Below are 18,163 nucleotides of genomic sequence, written 5' to 3' on the forward strand. Positions count from 1 at the left end.
AAGAGTGGAGAAAATCTCAGTCTTGGTCTATAAATGGAAAACATAATGAATGTGAAAAGTATCAAATAAGTCTTATTGAAAAAATAACTAAAACAAAGGTAAATAAAACAAATCAGCGAATCAATTTAAAAAGTAGTAAGTTAGAGGATGTAAAGAAAAAAATGAATATCCTTGAATGGACTGAAAACTTTGATGGTTATCAATTGAACAATGAAAACACAATTTACTATAATCTCAAAATGATATGTGGCTCAGGAGGTGGTCATACAAGAGCATTAAGAGAAGTTTATCATTTCGTAATGGCACAAAAGGGGTAGCTTAAAAAATATAAAGATTCAAATGTTTTGTTTGTCAATATTTTAGATGGGGATTATTGTGCAAAGAAAATTAAACTATTGAAGGAATTTGAGAATGAACAAATCTTTATAGGTTCAATGAGTGAGCTAAACAATATGCATCGGTTATTTGATAAAGAGTGTCCCGGGGCTTAGACGTTTCAAATATTTCTTTAGAATCACCTTTAACAAATCACATTACTACTTTGCTACTTGAACAAATCTTTATCTTGTTGTATGGGTTATTTGAATAGAGAGCCCCTAGGTTAAAAGGGGAGACAAATAAATATACCTTGGGATAAAAAGGGGGTTTATTTTTAAGGAAAAAAAAGGGAATCGCTGAAAATCCTCCATTCATTTACATAGGGAAAAGTGAGCCAGAACCAGTATATTCACCCTACATATATATATATATATATATATATATATATATATATATATATATATATATATATATATATATATATATAGGGGGTTGACTCAGCCTGTCATCCTTCCGAGGTCGGCGAAATGAGTACCAGTGTACTGGGCCGGTGTATACCCCGGTTAAAATAGGTGTACCATATCCCTGTGTCGTAAGAGGCGACCAGGGTTGCGTCAGGATCACTATGCGGATGATCCGCTGTGGCGACCCCTAACGGGAGCAGCCGAAAGAAGAAGATATATATATATATATATATATATATGTATATATATATATATATATATATATGTATATATATATATATATATATATATATATATATATATATATATATATATATATTCAGTGGCCCAACGGGGCTTGAACTCAGGACCTTTTGGGTCCCAAGCCGCTGCCCTCACCACTGCGCCAACACCAGGCTTAATGTAATCAAAGCATGAAGGTTCAAAATGTGGTCACATGGGAAGTCTCAAGTCAGAGGTGGAGTATGGAGTCGTCACTCACGGGGAGGAGTTGAGCCGAACCAATAAACCTGATGAGGGTTGCTCCAACTCCCCAATCGGTGCTGTATTTACTCATGGATAGTGATAGTAATGTGAAATCTGGTACATGGAATGTATTTATTTGTCTCAACAAGTCTATTTATTCGTCCAATGTACTTTGAAAGTAGTCAGTGTACGAAGCACAAAAAAAATAAAATAAATTACGCTGCAGGTTAATCACAAAACTGATTTATTACACATTTATCAGAAAATAAATGCTGATCTTTTCCATCATTCAAAGCAAATAATGCAACAACAAATTTTAAAGAGTTTGAAGAATTTGGATTGGATTTCAGCTTCAAAATGTACCAAATGTAAACGAGCAAGCCACCTGGTAATTGGCTGCTTTAAATCATACAACAATCAATTTATATTGTTCTTTAAAGATTCAGCGAAAAGAAACAATGGAGTCTGAGACTCAAGTCATCATTGGAATAACCACAAAAATTTAGGAAACATGAAAGTGTGATCTGTACACAACATGGATGCAACAGTTTAAATTAACTCTACCTGTGTACCTTAGAATGCATTGAAGATTGCACGTTATATACCGGTATGTTGCTTCATCTTTTAAGTTAAAAAAAAAAGTCTTAAAACACAGGATATAAAGGCCAGTCCACTTGACTACCTAATCCGAGTATACGACACAACATGTACACAAACATTAGACTGACCAAGAATATTAGGGTGTGGAGGCAAATTGGACAAACGATGGCATGAACTAAACTCACTGAACAATTCAACATGTAAACCCCAATGGTTATTCTCGAGGAAAACTAGTGTTATGAACCTGATCCATACAATCAAGGGACCTAAACAGTTATCCCACAACAGATACGACTGGAAATAAAAGACATCGAGTCGCGTTCAGTAAAAGGCGAAAAATTGGCAAAGTTACAAAACTTAGATAAAAAGTATCAAGAACCTTTTCGTTTTTCATGAGCAACGAAAAAGTACATCTCGGCAGTGAGACAGCTAAAATAAAATAATAATAATAATAATAACAATAACAATAACATGAAAAGACAAAAGGATATCAACCAAAACCAAATATGCCCCATGACAAGTTGTACATCCGTTTTACAAGAATTCATAAATTTGATTCAATTGCAGAAATGAGTTTTTATTTCACTCTTTTCTAGCTTTCTTTCCCTCCTTCATTTCAGGAAAGTTTTTCAGTCAAATCAAATAATTTAATAATTCTCACAATGACAGGAACAGCAGAACAAGAGTTGTTCCTTTTAATCGCACTTGCCTCACTCCTTGATATTTGTGATTCTGCAAGTTTGTTTGTTTTTCTCTAAATCCAATTCCCGTGGCCTTGTTTATAAAATCTGAATAGCAAGCACGTGTTGCTAATTTTACATCTGCAACACGTTCAAACCAGTAGTAGCAGCTCGATAAAAGTGATGTTCAAAATAACAAGACCGAGACGATGTTCAAAGTGTCGAAGCCAGTCGTGAACGTCACAAAGATGCTAGTCCAAAAACAACACTTCATGCCGACAAAGCTCATGAGGTTTATCATCACTGTTCAGTCAAAACACAGCTCTACGTAGCCTTTTTCTCCAGTCAGCTGCCGTCCACAAAATGGGCAAACGGCGTGAAAAGCCTGAGTGCCGTGGGGCAGACCGGTCGTGGCCCAAAACCTTGCCGTCGGACCCGAACAGACATGACCACAAGGCACAAAAGCATGTGTCGGTGGGCCGTCGTCCACACAAAGCCCTGCCTCACAGCCCAGCGAAAGTGGTGAATAGTTGCCTTGGACGAGACAGGTTGTACAACGCTCCGTCGCTCTATATTGACCATGCCAGACATCCGACGGGCCCGATTTAGCAATACTGTAGTCGATATCCGACATGGCACCTAACTGTAGCGTCCTCGCACAACTTGTCCATTCTTGCCGTTTGACCCTTTGCACTTGGATCACATGACCACAGGTGAGACAGGCCTCAAGCTGAGATGCACTGCCTGCAGAAGAGGTGGAGAGAGAAAGAGGTGGCACATTTTGGCTTTTATGGTGTGGCAGGTAAGGGCCACTGCAACTCTCTCGAGCCGAGCGCCACAGTAACGTTGCACCACAAAGGTCAATGAGGGAACCATCTTGGAGTTCATTGGTTTCATTTCGCACCTGTGGTAGAATGCCACCGTCATTATTGAGAAAATCTGGGACAACCGGTCAAACCTGTCCATTCACAAACTTAAGTGTTCGCCTCTGGATCATTGTTACCGTGGATAATGCACACGATTTACTAACCAGGGCTTCGGGATGGCGCGAGCTGCGCATTTCGCTGAGAGGGAACACCTGCCCACCCACAGAGACCTCACGCCATACAGCGCGTTCGCCAGAATTTGGCACTTGCATGAGCAAGACACCATTTGTAGTGAGGGCATCCATTTCACCCGATGAGCCTCGCCACTTGGGTGCCTTCTCCTAGGGTTCATATTTGTTTTTTGCACGTGTGTGTGTGTGTGTGTGTGTGTGTGTGTGTGTGTGTGTGTGTGTGTGTGTGTGTGTTTCACAATGATATGAAAGAAGGTAGAGGGAGGAGCAGATGGGAAGGCAGAGGATTTATAATGCACATGATAAAGGGATATTTTATGCGTGTCACAATCAGATGTCAAACAATCATAATCCACCTGCACACTCAAAATTACACCTTTACAACTACAAGATAACTTGGCACTGTTTTACAATCCATCAGGTAACTTTTTAAAATTTCGCAAACAAATTTCGATTCAAACCACCATGCAGTTACGAATAACATTTACATTAGAACCTGGTCTTCATGAAGTGGAAAAGGTCACGTCCTAAGATGGACGAAACGATTGTAAATATCCTGCACTGAACAACATTTGTAAAAAATGGATCTCATGAAGGCATTCATTCACACCTGTTCTTGTTGTAGTGCCAGAACCTGAGCAAGACAGGGGGTGGTGAGGTGGGGTGAGTTTAGAGTGTTATCGTCACGGCTTTAAAAGTGAATAATTTAGGATTCGGTCTTCATCTTCGAGTATTAAAGGGAAATTTCGGGTTGTAGTTGCATTTATCGAGATTACAAACATTATCTGATAAAAACTAAGCTGTGATTAAGATTCAGACGTACCATTCAGTAGAATCTGGATAATAAGCATATGCGTGAATATGAACACAGGTGTAAAATAAGCACACACAGGCCTCCCTATTTTATTTCTCCATTAAAAAATAAGCGCATATAAAAACGTCAAAGCAAAGCTTTGAAAAATATACCATCAGAGATGGGGAATCCCCCGCCATTGAATGAAAAAGGTCATACATATTCCAGATAATGAGGGAGGTGAATTGGAAACAAGACACCATTTGGTCATCATCTCAAAAAAGTTCCCCAGGGGTGAGGAACGTAGTAACCAAAAATAATTGAAATCAGATAAGCGGTTTTCCATTTATTACAAAAAACATTTTTTTCAAGATGGCCGCCCCAGTCGGCCATCTTGGATCTGGCCACGCCCAAAATCAATAGTTCTTCCTTTTCAGGTGGTACATGTGTGACTCAAATTTCAAATCGATATGGCGAAAAAACTTTTTTGAAGATGGCCGCCCCAGTCGGCCATATTGGATCTGGCCACGCCCAAAATAAATAGGGTTCTTCCTTTTCAGGTGGTACATGTGTGACCCAAATTTCAAATAGATATGGCGAACAGTTTATGAGTTATCGCACTCACAGCTATAAATGTTGACGCCCGGACGAACGGACGGACAGCCGGACGACCTGGGTCACAATATCCCCCTTCCGCCACGCGGCGGGGGATAAAAATGAAAATGCTATCAACTCAAACACGACAGTATTTCGTGTTTTATTGGCACATAAAGTTGAAGTCCGAATTTCTTACATATCTGGTACTGGTACTTACAAGAGTTGTACGTTCAAAACAACGTTCACCAAGGGTCATAAAAGGGTGTTTTACGACCCTTTACGTCGAAGGGCCATAAAATAAACGTTTTTCATTACGATCAAAATGGACCCGCCAATGAAGCGTCGATCATAAACCCGTGAAAAGAGGATAGACATTATCTGGTTTTACAACTCTTGTAAGAACCAGCAGCAAACATTTAATAAATTTGTACTGAACACAAGGACTTTGATGTGAATGGTGAAGAATGAGGAAATAATTGTTCAGTGCGAAAGGTTCGAAGAAGATAGGGAGCGCAAAAACGGCCTTTTACCCGGACATGGAAAACGAACTTGTTGCAGAGTTTAAACAGATACGTGCTTGAGGACTGAAAGTGAAGCATTGGTGGTTCAAGACACGAGCCAACCAACTGTGCAGTGAGAAGTACCCCAACACCGATTATCTCGTGCTTGGTTTGACGCATTCAAGAAGAGGCACAGGATTTCTTACAGAGCCCATACTAACAATCATGAAAGCAGTGCATCGGATAAACGGGAGAAAGTGGAGACTTTCCATAAGTTTGTCCATGGAGGCGTCTATAAAAAGGTACAAAGGACGGAGAAATTGGACAGTTTCGTTATGAGGATATTATTAATATTGACAATTCACCACTGCTGTTTGCCTTCATGATCGGGAAAACAAACGCCAATAAGGGAGATGAACTTGTGTTGGAGAAAGGGGCAGGTTCCACACTGGATAAGCGACAATGTACTTTTCAAGTTGCAGTGTTTTCCGACGGAGTATCCCATATCAAGCTAATGATAGTGCTGCGAGGGAAGGGAGTCTGGATACCTCAGAAGGAGAGGGATGTCTATGGCCGTCGAGTCATCGTGTGCTTCCAGAAAAATGCATGGGTGGATGAGCCAGAAACTCTGTTTTGGATTAACCACTTGTAAAAGCCAACATGCCACGATGATAATCACAAGCTGCTTGTTGCCGACGTTCACCGTGCTCAGAAGACTGACAACGTGAAGAAGGCCGTCAAGGCAGTGAACACCACCATGACTTTGATCCCTGACCCTGGATGTCTCTGTGTTCTTTGTAGTGAAGAATAAGCTGGAAATCATCCAGAACAAAGACATGCATGACAACCTCAACCTGTATGTGAGTGGCAGCTTCACTGCAATTGACAGGCATGTGTTGATCACCAAGTGAATAGGAGAGGCATGGGGGGGGGGGGGGAATCTGTGTCAACCAGAAGATGATCCACCACTCCTTTGTCAAATCCGGCATTGCACTGCCTGGAGGTGGAACAGATGACAGGATCCATTTGGAGGGGCTGGAGGGATACGAATTCCCAGATGAACCCGAGTGACAGTGAGGATGAGGATGTCATCCCTCTGATCAGCTTGTCTCTCAATTGAATTGCAACTGTTTTGATGTAGATTTTAGACAGTAACCAGTATCACTGGTCAGAACTAAGCCAGGTGTTGGCTTAATGGTTAGGGGGTGGTGGGCTTGGGATCCAAGGATCCTGAGTTCAAATCCCACTCAGCTGTTGAATTGATACCAGGTGGGGTTGAATCAGCCTGTCATCCTTCCGAGTTCGGCAAAACGAGTGCCAGCTTGCTGGTATTTTCTGTCAGAGTGGCGACCCATCCAGGATTGTGCCCAATTGTCAAGGAGATTGCTGAGGCAGCACCAACGCTCTGCACAGAGAATGGTCCCGATGGATGTTCAGAACTGAGGATTTAATGAACGTACCACACGTAAATCTTACCTATGCCTAAATACTGATGTGAGGAAATGATCGATTTAACTCTAATTTTCTTACAATGTTTGCTTGATAAAGAACTCTTGAATTTAGTAATTTTTTTCAGAGGTACAGACAATTAAAATTGCAATGACGTAAAAACTAACATTTATGTCGCCAATCTGAAGAACATTTACCATTATAAGTGCATGTCATGGATTATTGAATAGGTGTTAAGCACAAATGGAAAATAAGCGCATACGTTACACTAAATATAAATACAAGCACATATGCCTATTATCCAGATTCTACGACTGTATGTTCTATTACAGTGCGTTGGTGCTTCCAAAGCAGTTTCTTGGTAAGGGTTATACTGGGTGGGTTGCCATTGCCTTTGCAGCAGTAGTTCACGAATGACACCTTGGAATCCTTCACATCCACCAACGAATGCCGGAAGATGGGACGCCCAGTTTAACATCTATCGAGAGACCGCACACACATTGATTAATCGCCTGCCTGTGAAACACCAGGATGAAAGTTTGTAGCTTGGTCAGGATTCAAACCCAGGCTAGACAGTTTAGAGGCAAGTGTGTGTACCTCTAGGCCATCCTGCCAGCTCTTACAATTGAGGAGGTTGAACGCACGTTTCCCCGCTCACGCTATTGAGCACGACTAGTCAGCCAAATAACCCGAACGTGTCTACTCCCACTCAATGAGGAAAACATTTATAAAATAAAATAAAATAAAATAAAAAAAACACAACAATTGCTTCCACTTTCCTCCAAATCCAAGTAAAACTCTAAGAGAAAGAAAGCGGATTGGTGGATCATCACGGCCTTACAACGTTCCTCCATGGCGTTTATCAACCCAGTATATTGGTTCGTGCACGCTCACAGCTTGTACAAATGGCAGCTCCATGGTGCTGAGGCCAATGATGTCATGACCTTCACAGTCTTCAAATTTAATCTTTTAGAAAGCACAGATTAAAAAAAAACTAGAATGTATTTGTATATGCAGGTAATCAAGCAAAGCACACTTTCATCAACTCTAACCTGAAGCATCCCTTTAAACCATCTCTTCAAATCAAATTGCTAACAAACAAACCTCTTGCAAGAAGAAACATAAATGCAATTATTCTCACTTTTCATAACCAGAGTACGAAATGTCAACCTGGTGATGATTAAAATCAAGGACATCATTGTGCACATCGTTTAAGACACTGGACTGATTAGCGTCTACTCCAAAATAAACAAACAAATAAATAAATGCTTTTTCATCATTTCATTTTAAACTATCATTTATTAATCGTCATGCTATGAGATTGACGGTAGCAAAGAACTCGGCCGACAAATTCTGATTACTGAACTCCAACATGCGCTCAAGAGCAAGCAAATTATCAAAGGATTAAAATTATGCAAATGATAGAATAGCTGCATTTGTGAAAGGCCTATAACAACGTGTAAAAGACCAGACAACTAGAGAGCTAGGCACAAACAATGGCAGGATAGGGGACCCTCAATCCCCACACAGCCCAACTTTGTCCAGCCCATTGTAGTCTGATCCTGCTCAGCAAAGGCCTCAAATAGGAAATTATCGTCATGCCCACAAACATGTTAGCAAAAGAACTGGAGTGAAATATAAAAACAAGAGGACACAGAGGGAGACGACAGATAGGAGAGAGCTCTCGCCTCCAAAACAAACACCAACGGAGTGGCTGCGGTCGCGGCTGTGGCCAGGTGGGTGGCCGCGAGTCGAGCGGGCGGCCGACAAGCCGAGCGTCGTGCCCCAGGATGCATTACCCGAAGTGGTAGCGAGAGGGACACGTCGTGCCGAGCCACAAACACTCATCCCTGCCCCTGCCCTGCAACATCATTCTTGCTGCTGCTGGAAATGGGGAGAAGAGCGCGGGCGGGGGAACAGAGAGGTTACTCTCCGATACGCCTCTCGCCCACGAATGTCGGCATTTACTTTGGGCGGTCCCTTTTGGGTAGGCCTGTGACACCGTGCCAGAATGAGGACTTTACGCAGAACCAAATGTGCACCATTCCTGTTCCAAATCTTACACCGGATGGCTCTATCAACTCAGCACTACCAGAATCCTGGCAGAGTTCAAAGAGGCAGAGCCATTGAAAGAAGATAAAGGGAGAAAAGGTGATGAGTGTTAAATAATAATTTCAAGAAAAAAAAAATCAGAGGAATAAATCACGCCCAAGTAAATAATAATGGCCTTTATAGTTGCTGACTCAAAACTTTTGCTTTTGTCTAACATTTGAAGGAAAACGTTCCTACCAAAAAACTGAGCTGCACGTTTCATTCTTTTCTCCCTATGTATCCACATCAGAATTCCATCTCCTGCATCCACTGCCTGTTCATCCAACCTTTCACTCTCCTTCCTACCCGCATCCTACTCCGCCACCCCCCTCCCTCCAAATACTGAAATGTCATGCAAGAAAATACATACTCTACTTTGATTCCTGAAGAAATCTTTGAAAAGTGCTTTGAGATGATCTCAGGTCAAATATCTTATGTTTAACCCAGCACAAACAAAATAAAACAATTTGCTTTGAAAGATTCCCTCCACAGCACGACCCCCATGTTGTACTCAGCATGAGCAGAAGAGCAATATCCATAGTGATTGGGTTGGGAATGTTTCGACCTTCCCTAACAAGCACCTTGCTGTGCAGGGATCCCAGGTTCAAATCTCGTACAATGTTGCTTTGTCCATTCTGCACCGATATATGTACTTGTAATTCATGTTAACCTATGTTAATGCCCTGGTCGTACATGCAATAGGTATGAGCTCAACAATAAGTTATAAATTACTGCAGATGAGAGATATAGTTTTGGTAAAAGGTTTACTCCGTTAATTGGATTTTACATACAACACTTCCTTGGAGGGAAGATTGGAATAGATGAGAGAGAAGAAAGTGAATTACAGTGTCAGAGGTGCAGGGTGATAGGGTGGTTCTAGCTCTCAGTCACTTGCGCTGTTAAAAGGGGAAATATGCTCCTTTTGAGGAGATGAAAAACAAGGCCTTCCATACTCTTGCAATCTAAAATCAGGAGGCAGATTCCCAAGGACTTTCACTCTCCCACTGGCAGCAGATTGATGGCCTCTATTTTATACAAGTTTACATCTGGCCTTAATTTCTCCTACCCTCTCCAACTCCCCTGAACAAGCCACCTCAGGTCCTACGTGTTGCTCAACAACTCACCTGCACACCCTCACAAAGTCCAGGCTGGTTGCCCACCTGCATTAGTTTTCCCCCTTATTATCCTGATTGCAGCATGGTCTCCCTGTGTTCGTCGTCTCCTCGTCCTCACGTCAATCTTTCCAACGTGCTACCCATCACTACCTCACGCATTCACCCATGCACATCCACAATCCGTTCTACACATGATGATCAATTCCCATTCTGTTTCTCTCCAAGCCATTGGTACTGGTTTTTGTGTTATTCTTCCTTTTAGATGTCAACCTCCTTCGGTATTTTATGAACCTGTTATCCTTTGTCGTTTCGCAACTCTGAGCCTCGACCCTCATGTAGTTAAAAGTAAAAAAGGTTATCCCATTAAGTTGACATTTCTAGTATATTCTAGTGACCAGTTGCAAAGATGGTCAAACAAGATTGCCATTCAGGTAAAACGTCGACAGTCTTCTAATATACAAGGAAACTCCATTAGCCTTCCATGAGTTATTAAAAAGTAATACCTGAGATGTTTTTTTTTTTAAAACAGACAGTGAACAGTCCTTAAATGAAATAGAACGAAGAACTAGTCTTGTTTGTAAAAGAGTGTCGGTCTGCATCGGTGGACAGTAAACTCTTCATCGACTCAAAAGAGGGACTCGTTCTTTTAAAAATCCTTAATGCACATCAAATGGAAAAAAAAAATCTTCCCATTTCAGGAGAACCCAAACACCTCTATCCATGTTTATCCAAAACTAACATTTGGTATCATACAGACGGTGTTTTTTCATTTCTGGAATGGAAAAATAATAGAATTAACAAGTGAAACCCATTCTTCTTGCCCGTCCTTTGACCCAAGACATCTCGGTGGAAGGATAATCCACCGTTATTGCCTTTCCCGATGCACGAGATATGAATCGATAATTTCCGGTAATTATTTTCAATTTTCCATACGTTTCTCCGGCAACACGTCAACATGCAGTAATACAAACAAAAAGGTGTCATGGGACTTCCGCATCGTGTGGAGCAGAATAGCTAGCCACAAGGGCTCAGGGCTAGGGTTCGGAGTTAAGAGGCAGGCCTATGATCTGTGCCATGGGACGTCTGTGTCACAACCAACAAAAGTGGACCGTTCTGTCGTGTGTTCCGTTTTGTTTCAACCGGACACGATCTTCTCGTTCTGATGACCAGTCTTCCAAATATGAACATCCCTGTTCTAGAACGGTCTTGTTTAAGATATATATATATATTTTTTTTTAAATGTAATACATTCATGGGATCGCGTCTAGAGTACCTTCGCGCTGCTTTTGTCGTGGGTCTATGTATCCTTGTGCTAATTTTCATGGGCCTCCCATGACCCTGTTACTATGTTTCTTCCACTTCCTCTTTTCCTGGTCGTTCCCTTCCCTGTTCGGTGCCCTAATGTCACTGCATTACCTTTTCCCCATCCGTTGCCTTGCCATTTTCATCCCTATCCCGATTCTGCAGAAAAAAAAGTGAGATTCTTTTCCCAGCACACTCCAGAGAAAATGTTGTTTTTTTTAGAAACCCATAGTCTACAAGGGCCTTTAGCCTATTCCAAGGTTATTAAATTTACGATGCCAGGGATCGGACACGGTGTGAGGCTTCGTGGCATAAGGCCAAGGCCAATGCAAAGAGCCAAGTAATACGTTTCAAAGTCTTCAGTAACGGATACAAGTAACGAGCGTAAAACTCACCAATCTGCAATGTGTAAATGATTGCAATGGTTGCCTTGATCACCATCTGAATCAGTGATTGCCGTCCATTTCACTCAGAAATCAAAGCAATATGGCTCTATAGTGTCACCTAACCTATTTCAGGACTTCATTTTAATTTCCCCCGATGTCCTTATCAAATCATTCACAAACTTTCATACATTGGAACACTTCAGACTCTCGACCGTAGTAGAAGCTACATCGGAATAAGCGGGTTTTGTCGCATTCTATTTCAATGCCAGGCGCCGAAGTATACGTGGTCTTCCCATCGTCAAATTATTGATCAAAAGGTGCAATTTTGCTTCAAGTGAAAAATACCTGTTTTATAGCTTTTATTTTTCCAGTAAAAAAAAGAAGAAGAAAAAAATTCCCTTGCTTTTCTATAAATGGAATCACTGAAATGTTCCTTTCCTTTTTCTTTCAAAGGACGACATGGAGCGATTTTGTGATTTTTTTTTTTTTGTAATCAACATTTAATCAATCATCGGTAGGGTTGCCCATGAAAGGGAAACTAGATGTCCAATTTCATAAACTGAGATTCACCAAGTTTATCTGGTCATGATGGAATGTCTCACTTTATATCTTGGGTCATGAAAAATTCATCATGAAGCAATAAAAGAAACTTTGCGAATTTCCCAGTAACTTCTGTGGAGGTGAGGCAGCCATGTGGTTTTTTTTTTCCTTTGTGGGTCCTTTATTGGCTGTGGAAAAACATGACCAGTTTCATCGTAGACATTCATGGGCCAACAAAAAGGCAAGACGTTGCAGCCTCCACACCAATTATTTGGAAACTCACCAATTTGCATTTCCTACTTAACGTTTAATGATTTATCTTTACCTCTACCACCAGAGGTTAGGTTTTTCACCTCTGTTTGTTTGCATGCATGACAATCTCAAAAAGTTGTTGGATTCAGATGAAATTTGGTGGACAGGTTGGGTGTGTAACAAGGATGAATTATTGAAATCGATTCGATGTTGTTGAAGTTCCAGATCTGGATATGAGAATATTTCAATCGTTTTTATTCAAGTGACTTCACCATAGAAAGACGAGTCCAAAAACAATACGCAACATGAGGTTTCCAAACGTTATGGACGGATCATAACAAAACTGGGTGGACGAGTTGGTGAGGTGACATGAAAAAGCCGATTCGATTTTGGTTCAGGTCTGGATGCAGATCCGGCCCATCAGTGGGATACAAAACGTAAACTGCTCAGCATGGCGGAGGTATGCGCTCTACCGAGTGCCGTTCTGGTTGAACAAGTGTTTTATTCAAATGCAAAGTCAAAATAATTGATCATGATCGAATCCAATTTTGTTTTCAAAATTCAAGTTGAGTTTCCCTTTCAGTTTCCTGCCTGGTCTGGTCTAAACGTGATGCCAGTCCACACAATTTTGACTGAAACAACCATTCCTCTGCTATAAATTGAACATCAATAAAGTTGCAATTAAAGCAAGCCGATTGGTGAAGTTTCCCACAAACGTTTATCCCATGTGGCTTGAGGCACATGCTTATCCCAGTTCATCTGTAGCTATCCTATCCATCCTCCAAATCTTGGTGTACGGAATCCGGTGGTGAGGCTTTTACGGTCAACCATCTTGCTTTCTCATCATGGACGCACAACACGACTGAAGGGAAAGTTTAGATCAATCTGTGAAGCTCAAAAGTGACAAACATCATTAAGCAAACAAGAAAACAATCTTGCAAATCTCAGGACTGAACTCTCCAATCAGTCCATTTTATCAAAGTCCTGAAGGTACCATCCTTCCTGAAAGTCAGCAAATGTAACTCCCATCCATAATTAAGGTGCAAAAACAGAAAGCTCTCAACCACGACTCATAAATTTACTTCCAATTACAAGTAAAGTAATGGAATCCATCATTGCTGCTGCTCCCCTCAGCAATGGTTGGACATCGTACTCGGGCATTCGACAGTTTGGAACGCTGCTCCATTTGCCAAGTTCACTACCGGTGGTTTTCAAGACTGAAATAAATATCGGTTTGATAAATGGAACATGTCTTTCATTCCTGGAAAAGTTGTAACAGAAAAATCGTCAATGGAACCCATATCAAATTCCATAGTTGGCCCCTAGAAGAGATTCAGTCTCTTGAACGGGCAGACCGCCCCATCAGCCAGGACCTCTGATAGGGTGACCAAATCGAAACCTAGCTTCCAAAGCCAGCAAAAGACTGGGCATCCTCAGTCATTCCATGAAAAATCAGAACTATTCAGCACACAAGGCCTTTATCCACAAGTTAATGTAGTACTGCTCTCCCCGAAGGAATAGCACCCCAGCAATAAATCTGTTTCCAGAAAACTGTAGAAACGAAAGTTCTTAACATTGTCAACTCTTGTGATATTTGGCCAAGGCACAGGGATCTGTTGCTCTCATATCCCAGACAGGTCGGTGGCCTGTTTTTTTTTTAACCGCCTATCCTGCAGTTCAGCTCCTATCTCCCTCTAGGTTGCACATGTACAATATGTTTTTCCAGTCACCCCCACCTGGTTAAACCCCCAAACCCAGGTTTACTGCACACCTCAACTTTTTTGTTCCACTTCTCTCGCATTAGTGGTCCCATCTAGATGATGTTCAATCCCATTCTTCTATCCATAGCTTCAAGCAGGCGGTGCTCTGCCAAATGATATCAGGCACTATCCCTACCAACAATATTTTCTATCCCCGTTAACGCTACCGAACCTAACCTCTTACTCGGTCACTGTATTTCATCTCATCCACCATCTCCTCTTTTCCTGCTGGTTCATGCCATCGCTCGTCTGAAACTATGGCTCCACTGTCAGTTCATTAACCTTTTTATCGTCTGTCACCTCGCTCCTCCATTAGCTTTGACCTTGTATAAAAGAAGCAAAATACTAAAGGCATTAGATGAGCCACATGGGGGTGGGGGTGGGGGGGGGAATCTGAGAATGCCTACCCCAAGAAAAATAGAGTTGCTGGTATCGAAGCCAGCAGCATAGAGACGGACACGATGTGGTGGGTTTCGCTGACAAATCAAACGGCACGCAAAGCGCGAAACTGTGCATACACCACCGAGTTCGTCACCTTGTCGGCGACCGGAAACCACCATGTCTATAGGAGGCTCAGGAGAACGACCCACCTTGTGTAAAGAGAGAGAGCATGATGTTAGAAGATATACATGCCAAAATGAAATCCAAGACAAACGTACAAATGGGGAAAAGTGATAGTTAAAGTAAATGCCCTAATGCACAAGAGTGATGAACAAGGTGTTACCTGGAACATATCAGTTGTATCATCTCGGACATAGTTGATGACCAGGGGATGGTGCCCAGGCACACCAAAGGACACACTGTGCCCACTTTGACTGGAATCCTGAGGCCCAGGATAAGGCAAACAATCAATCGGCAGCCTCAATTTTCTGCAATGCACTTTATATTCCCACTCACTAGTTGAGTAGTGCCTTCATTGCGATCAAGAACAGAAACCAAGTATTATTCTTATGAGCTGCTCCTTGCGCAAGTCATTTAAAAACACCATGTGATTGTTGTATCTTGCGATCCAACTCTATTTTAAACTTTTGACTCGCATGACATCAACCACAAATGCAATCTCAAGAGGGAAGTTTAATTTTGGTCACAAGGAGTCGTATTTATCTCAGATAGCTCTTAGGAAGTGCTTGGAGAAAAAAAATAATAATAAACTGAGCAGTGTGAGTATTCCATTAGGCCTACACAAAGGTAACTGCTGGAAATTGATGAATTTTGATGAGCCAGCTTGCTATTGTCAAGGTCACTGCAGCAAGTTCATTTATCCTGAAAGAAGTAAGGATAGTAAATAGAAGGAAAGCAATCCAAAACTGGTGGAAGTGGTGTGGAGAGTGTGGGACGCCGTTTTGGGTCGATCATGGAAGTTGGAACAGCGAAATACCTGAAAGGTTTGGTGCTTCTTCGAGATGAAGATAATGGAAGTATGACATCATTTTCTCACAATAAATGCCAACAATACAGAGAGACTTGAGTTCTGACACTTGATAACTGATGTACAGGGATTCAACCGAAAGAGGAGAACCATACTCCGTCGATCTTTGATTATATGCTTTTGAACACGAGTAGCTGGACGCACCACAGGATAAACTTGATCCGGTGTCAAACTTGATGACATCCTGCACAAGAAGACATTGATGAAATATGACAGGCCAAAAGATGAACGGCTGATCAAACAAAGTTCTCTTCAGGACCAAGTTTCAATCACTTTGAACAAGGAATGTTGCAACATTATTTGTTACGCACTTTCTCAAAAGAATACACAACTCTCAAAACAAAAGTAGGGAATTGCAATTTTTATTTAAATAATCCCTCCAACTGGATGAAGATATAAATAAAGGAAAATGGGTCGTTTTTCAGTAGTTACATAAGATGGGACTCATTTAATCCCACACGCTACAACATCGCCGTTATCAACTCTTGCGAATCGAGCCTCGGTCATCTGCTCACCGTGCAGCTTGTTGCGGAAATTGAGCACATCAAAGCCATTCGGCTTGATAATGGTTACCCTGAACAACTCATTGTCATTGTTGGATGTATAGCAAGCATAATTAGCAATTGGTCTCGAGACACCAGCTTCAGACCTGAGGAACATGAGGTTTACCAAAAGCGCCCCTAGAAAAGTAAAATTTCCCAAAGATTCAAGCAACAGATGAAATAAGCAGTCTCATTCTGCTACGATGCAGTCACGAAGCGCCTGATATTTACTACTCACACAATGCTCTCTCCGATCCGGAAAGATGTGCTGCCGACCATACAATTAAAAAATGTAATTCATGAGTTTCGGTGCCAGTGTGATGCCAGGTACGTAAGCCGTACATCCCAAATAACGAATTAACAAATTAAGCAGTATGTTCTATCTTGGCAATTCATAGTAGTCAAGCTACAGGCTGGGTACAATCAACTCGTGTGCGCAAGAAGCCAACTAAAATGCTCACTCGAAATTATGACTGAGGTCTAATTGCGTTTGCTGAATAATCCAGAGTGAGCTGAAAAGCATTGCGTAGATTGGTTTCAGATCATGACCTGAACACGTAGTGCAGCACATCTATGTATCCTTGATGCCACATCCACACACACACAAAGTCCTGTGCTCTGCAAGCAAAAATAAATTTGTACAAATGCTTCACTTGTTTGATACAACTGCAGCACTGTAGCAAATCTGGGGCCATCTGGTTCATTCAGTGCCTCACAGCCATGGCATGCAGACAACAACCATTGTCAATCACGTGAACTAATCAATCAGTGACCACATGTGAGCATAAATTGCTTTGATCTTTATTTCTGGTATCCTTGCGATTGTCCTGACGAGTGCAGGGCAAAAAGCTTCAAAGTGTCTCTTCCATATTCAGCAATTTTGAAATTTTGTGCTACCAAATGACAAAAAAATAAAAATAAAATAAAAAATAACCCACTGTCCCCATCTTACCACATCCAACATCTACTTGTTTATTGGACATTGTGTTCTTCTCACCTGAGAAGGTAGAAAACATTTTGTCCAGCCTCGACACGACTTCAGTTACTGGTCCAAATGACATCTGTGCCAGTGTCCTCAAATGCTGCTCTTGCTTCTTCCCTGACTGCACTCTTCAGCCTATGCTTACTCTTTGGCTGCATACCATCCTCCTGGAAGTCAGCAAACTTCATGCCTGTCCACAAAAAGAGTGCAAACACTCCCTCTCAACTCCAGGCCAGGAAGCTTACTACCCTTGTAAACAAAGTCTGAAAACCATCACTGCTGCCAGCATCAAGTCTTTCCCGTTTTCAAACAGCCTGATCTCTGACCATCAGTTTGGATTCCGTTTCGCTCACTCAACTTGAGATGTTACTTCCCCTCTCTCAGCAATGGAAGGAGGCCCTAAATCATAAATAGGTCAGGACAGTCAACCTGGACATATCTCAGACATTGGACACATTCTGGCGTAATGTTGTGCTTGTCAAAATTGCTGCCTGAAGAACACAAGGTCACCTTCACACCAGGCTTTCAGACTTTTTCCTCTTGTGCATCAATACGTGGATATCAATGTAACCCCTTTGTTTCCTCTCGTCTCCCAGTGGAGGTTGAAGTTCCCAAGACAGTGTCTTGGGCCGAATATTATTCAGAGCCTCCACAAATGACCTCTCTGATGCACTGGGAAAAAAAACAACTCTTTTTCTTTGCAGATGCTGTTTTCTTTGCTTTGCAGGTGACATTCTCAGCTGATTCGGAAATGATTAGATGCTGGTCTGACAAATGAAACACGTCTTTCAATCATGGAGAATCTCAGTTTTACCCTGTCGCTCCAGAAGGCTTATCAAAT

General features: G+C 41.7%; 1 protein-coding gene across 3 annotated transcripts in view; it reads right to left on the reverse strand.

The window, feature by feature from the left end:
* Positions 1 to 1,474: 1,474 nt before the first annotated feature.
* LOC147020457 (E3 ubiquitin-protein ligase pellino homolog 2-like) overlaps positions 1,475 to 18,163 on the reverse strand; it is a 69,310-nt gene continuing 52,621 nt past the window's right edge. For all 3 annotated transcript variants that reach the window (XM_085895783.1, XM_085895782.1, XM_085895784.1), the window contains 4 exons: positions 15,094 to 15,192; positions 14,777 to 14,959; positions 3,558 to 3,734; positions 1,475 to 3,431 (listed from right to left, as the gene is read on the reverse strand). In XM_085895783.1, coding sequence (XP_085751909.1) covers positions 2,835 to 3,431; positions 3,558 to 3,734; positions 14,777 to 14,959; positions 15,094 to 15,192 — 1,056 coding nt within the window. In that variant the 3' untranslated portion in view covers positions 1,475 to 2,834. The remainder of the gene's footprint in view (positions 3,432 to 3,557; positions 3,735 to 14,776; positions 14,960 to 15,093; positions 15,193 to 18,163) is intronic.

Source organism: Eptatretus burgeri, chromosome 9, assembly GCF_056783735.1.
Source record: "Eptatretus burgeri isolate ZD-2024b chromosome 9, Ebu_testis_v1, whole genome shotgun sequence".
Lineage (NCBI taxonomy): Eukaryota > Metazoa > Chordata > Myxini > Myxiniformes > Myxinidae > Eptatretus > Eptatretus burgeri.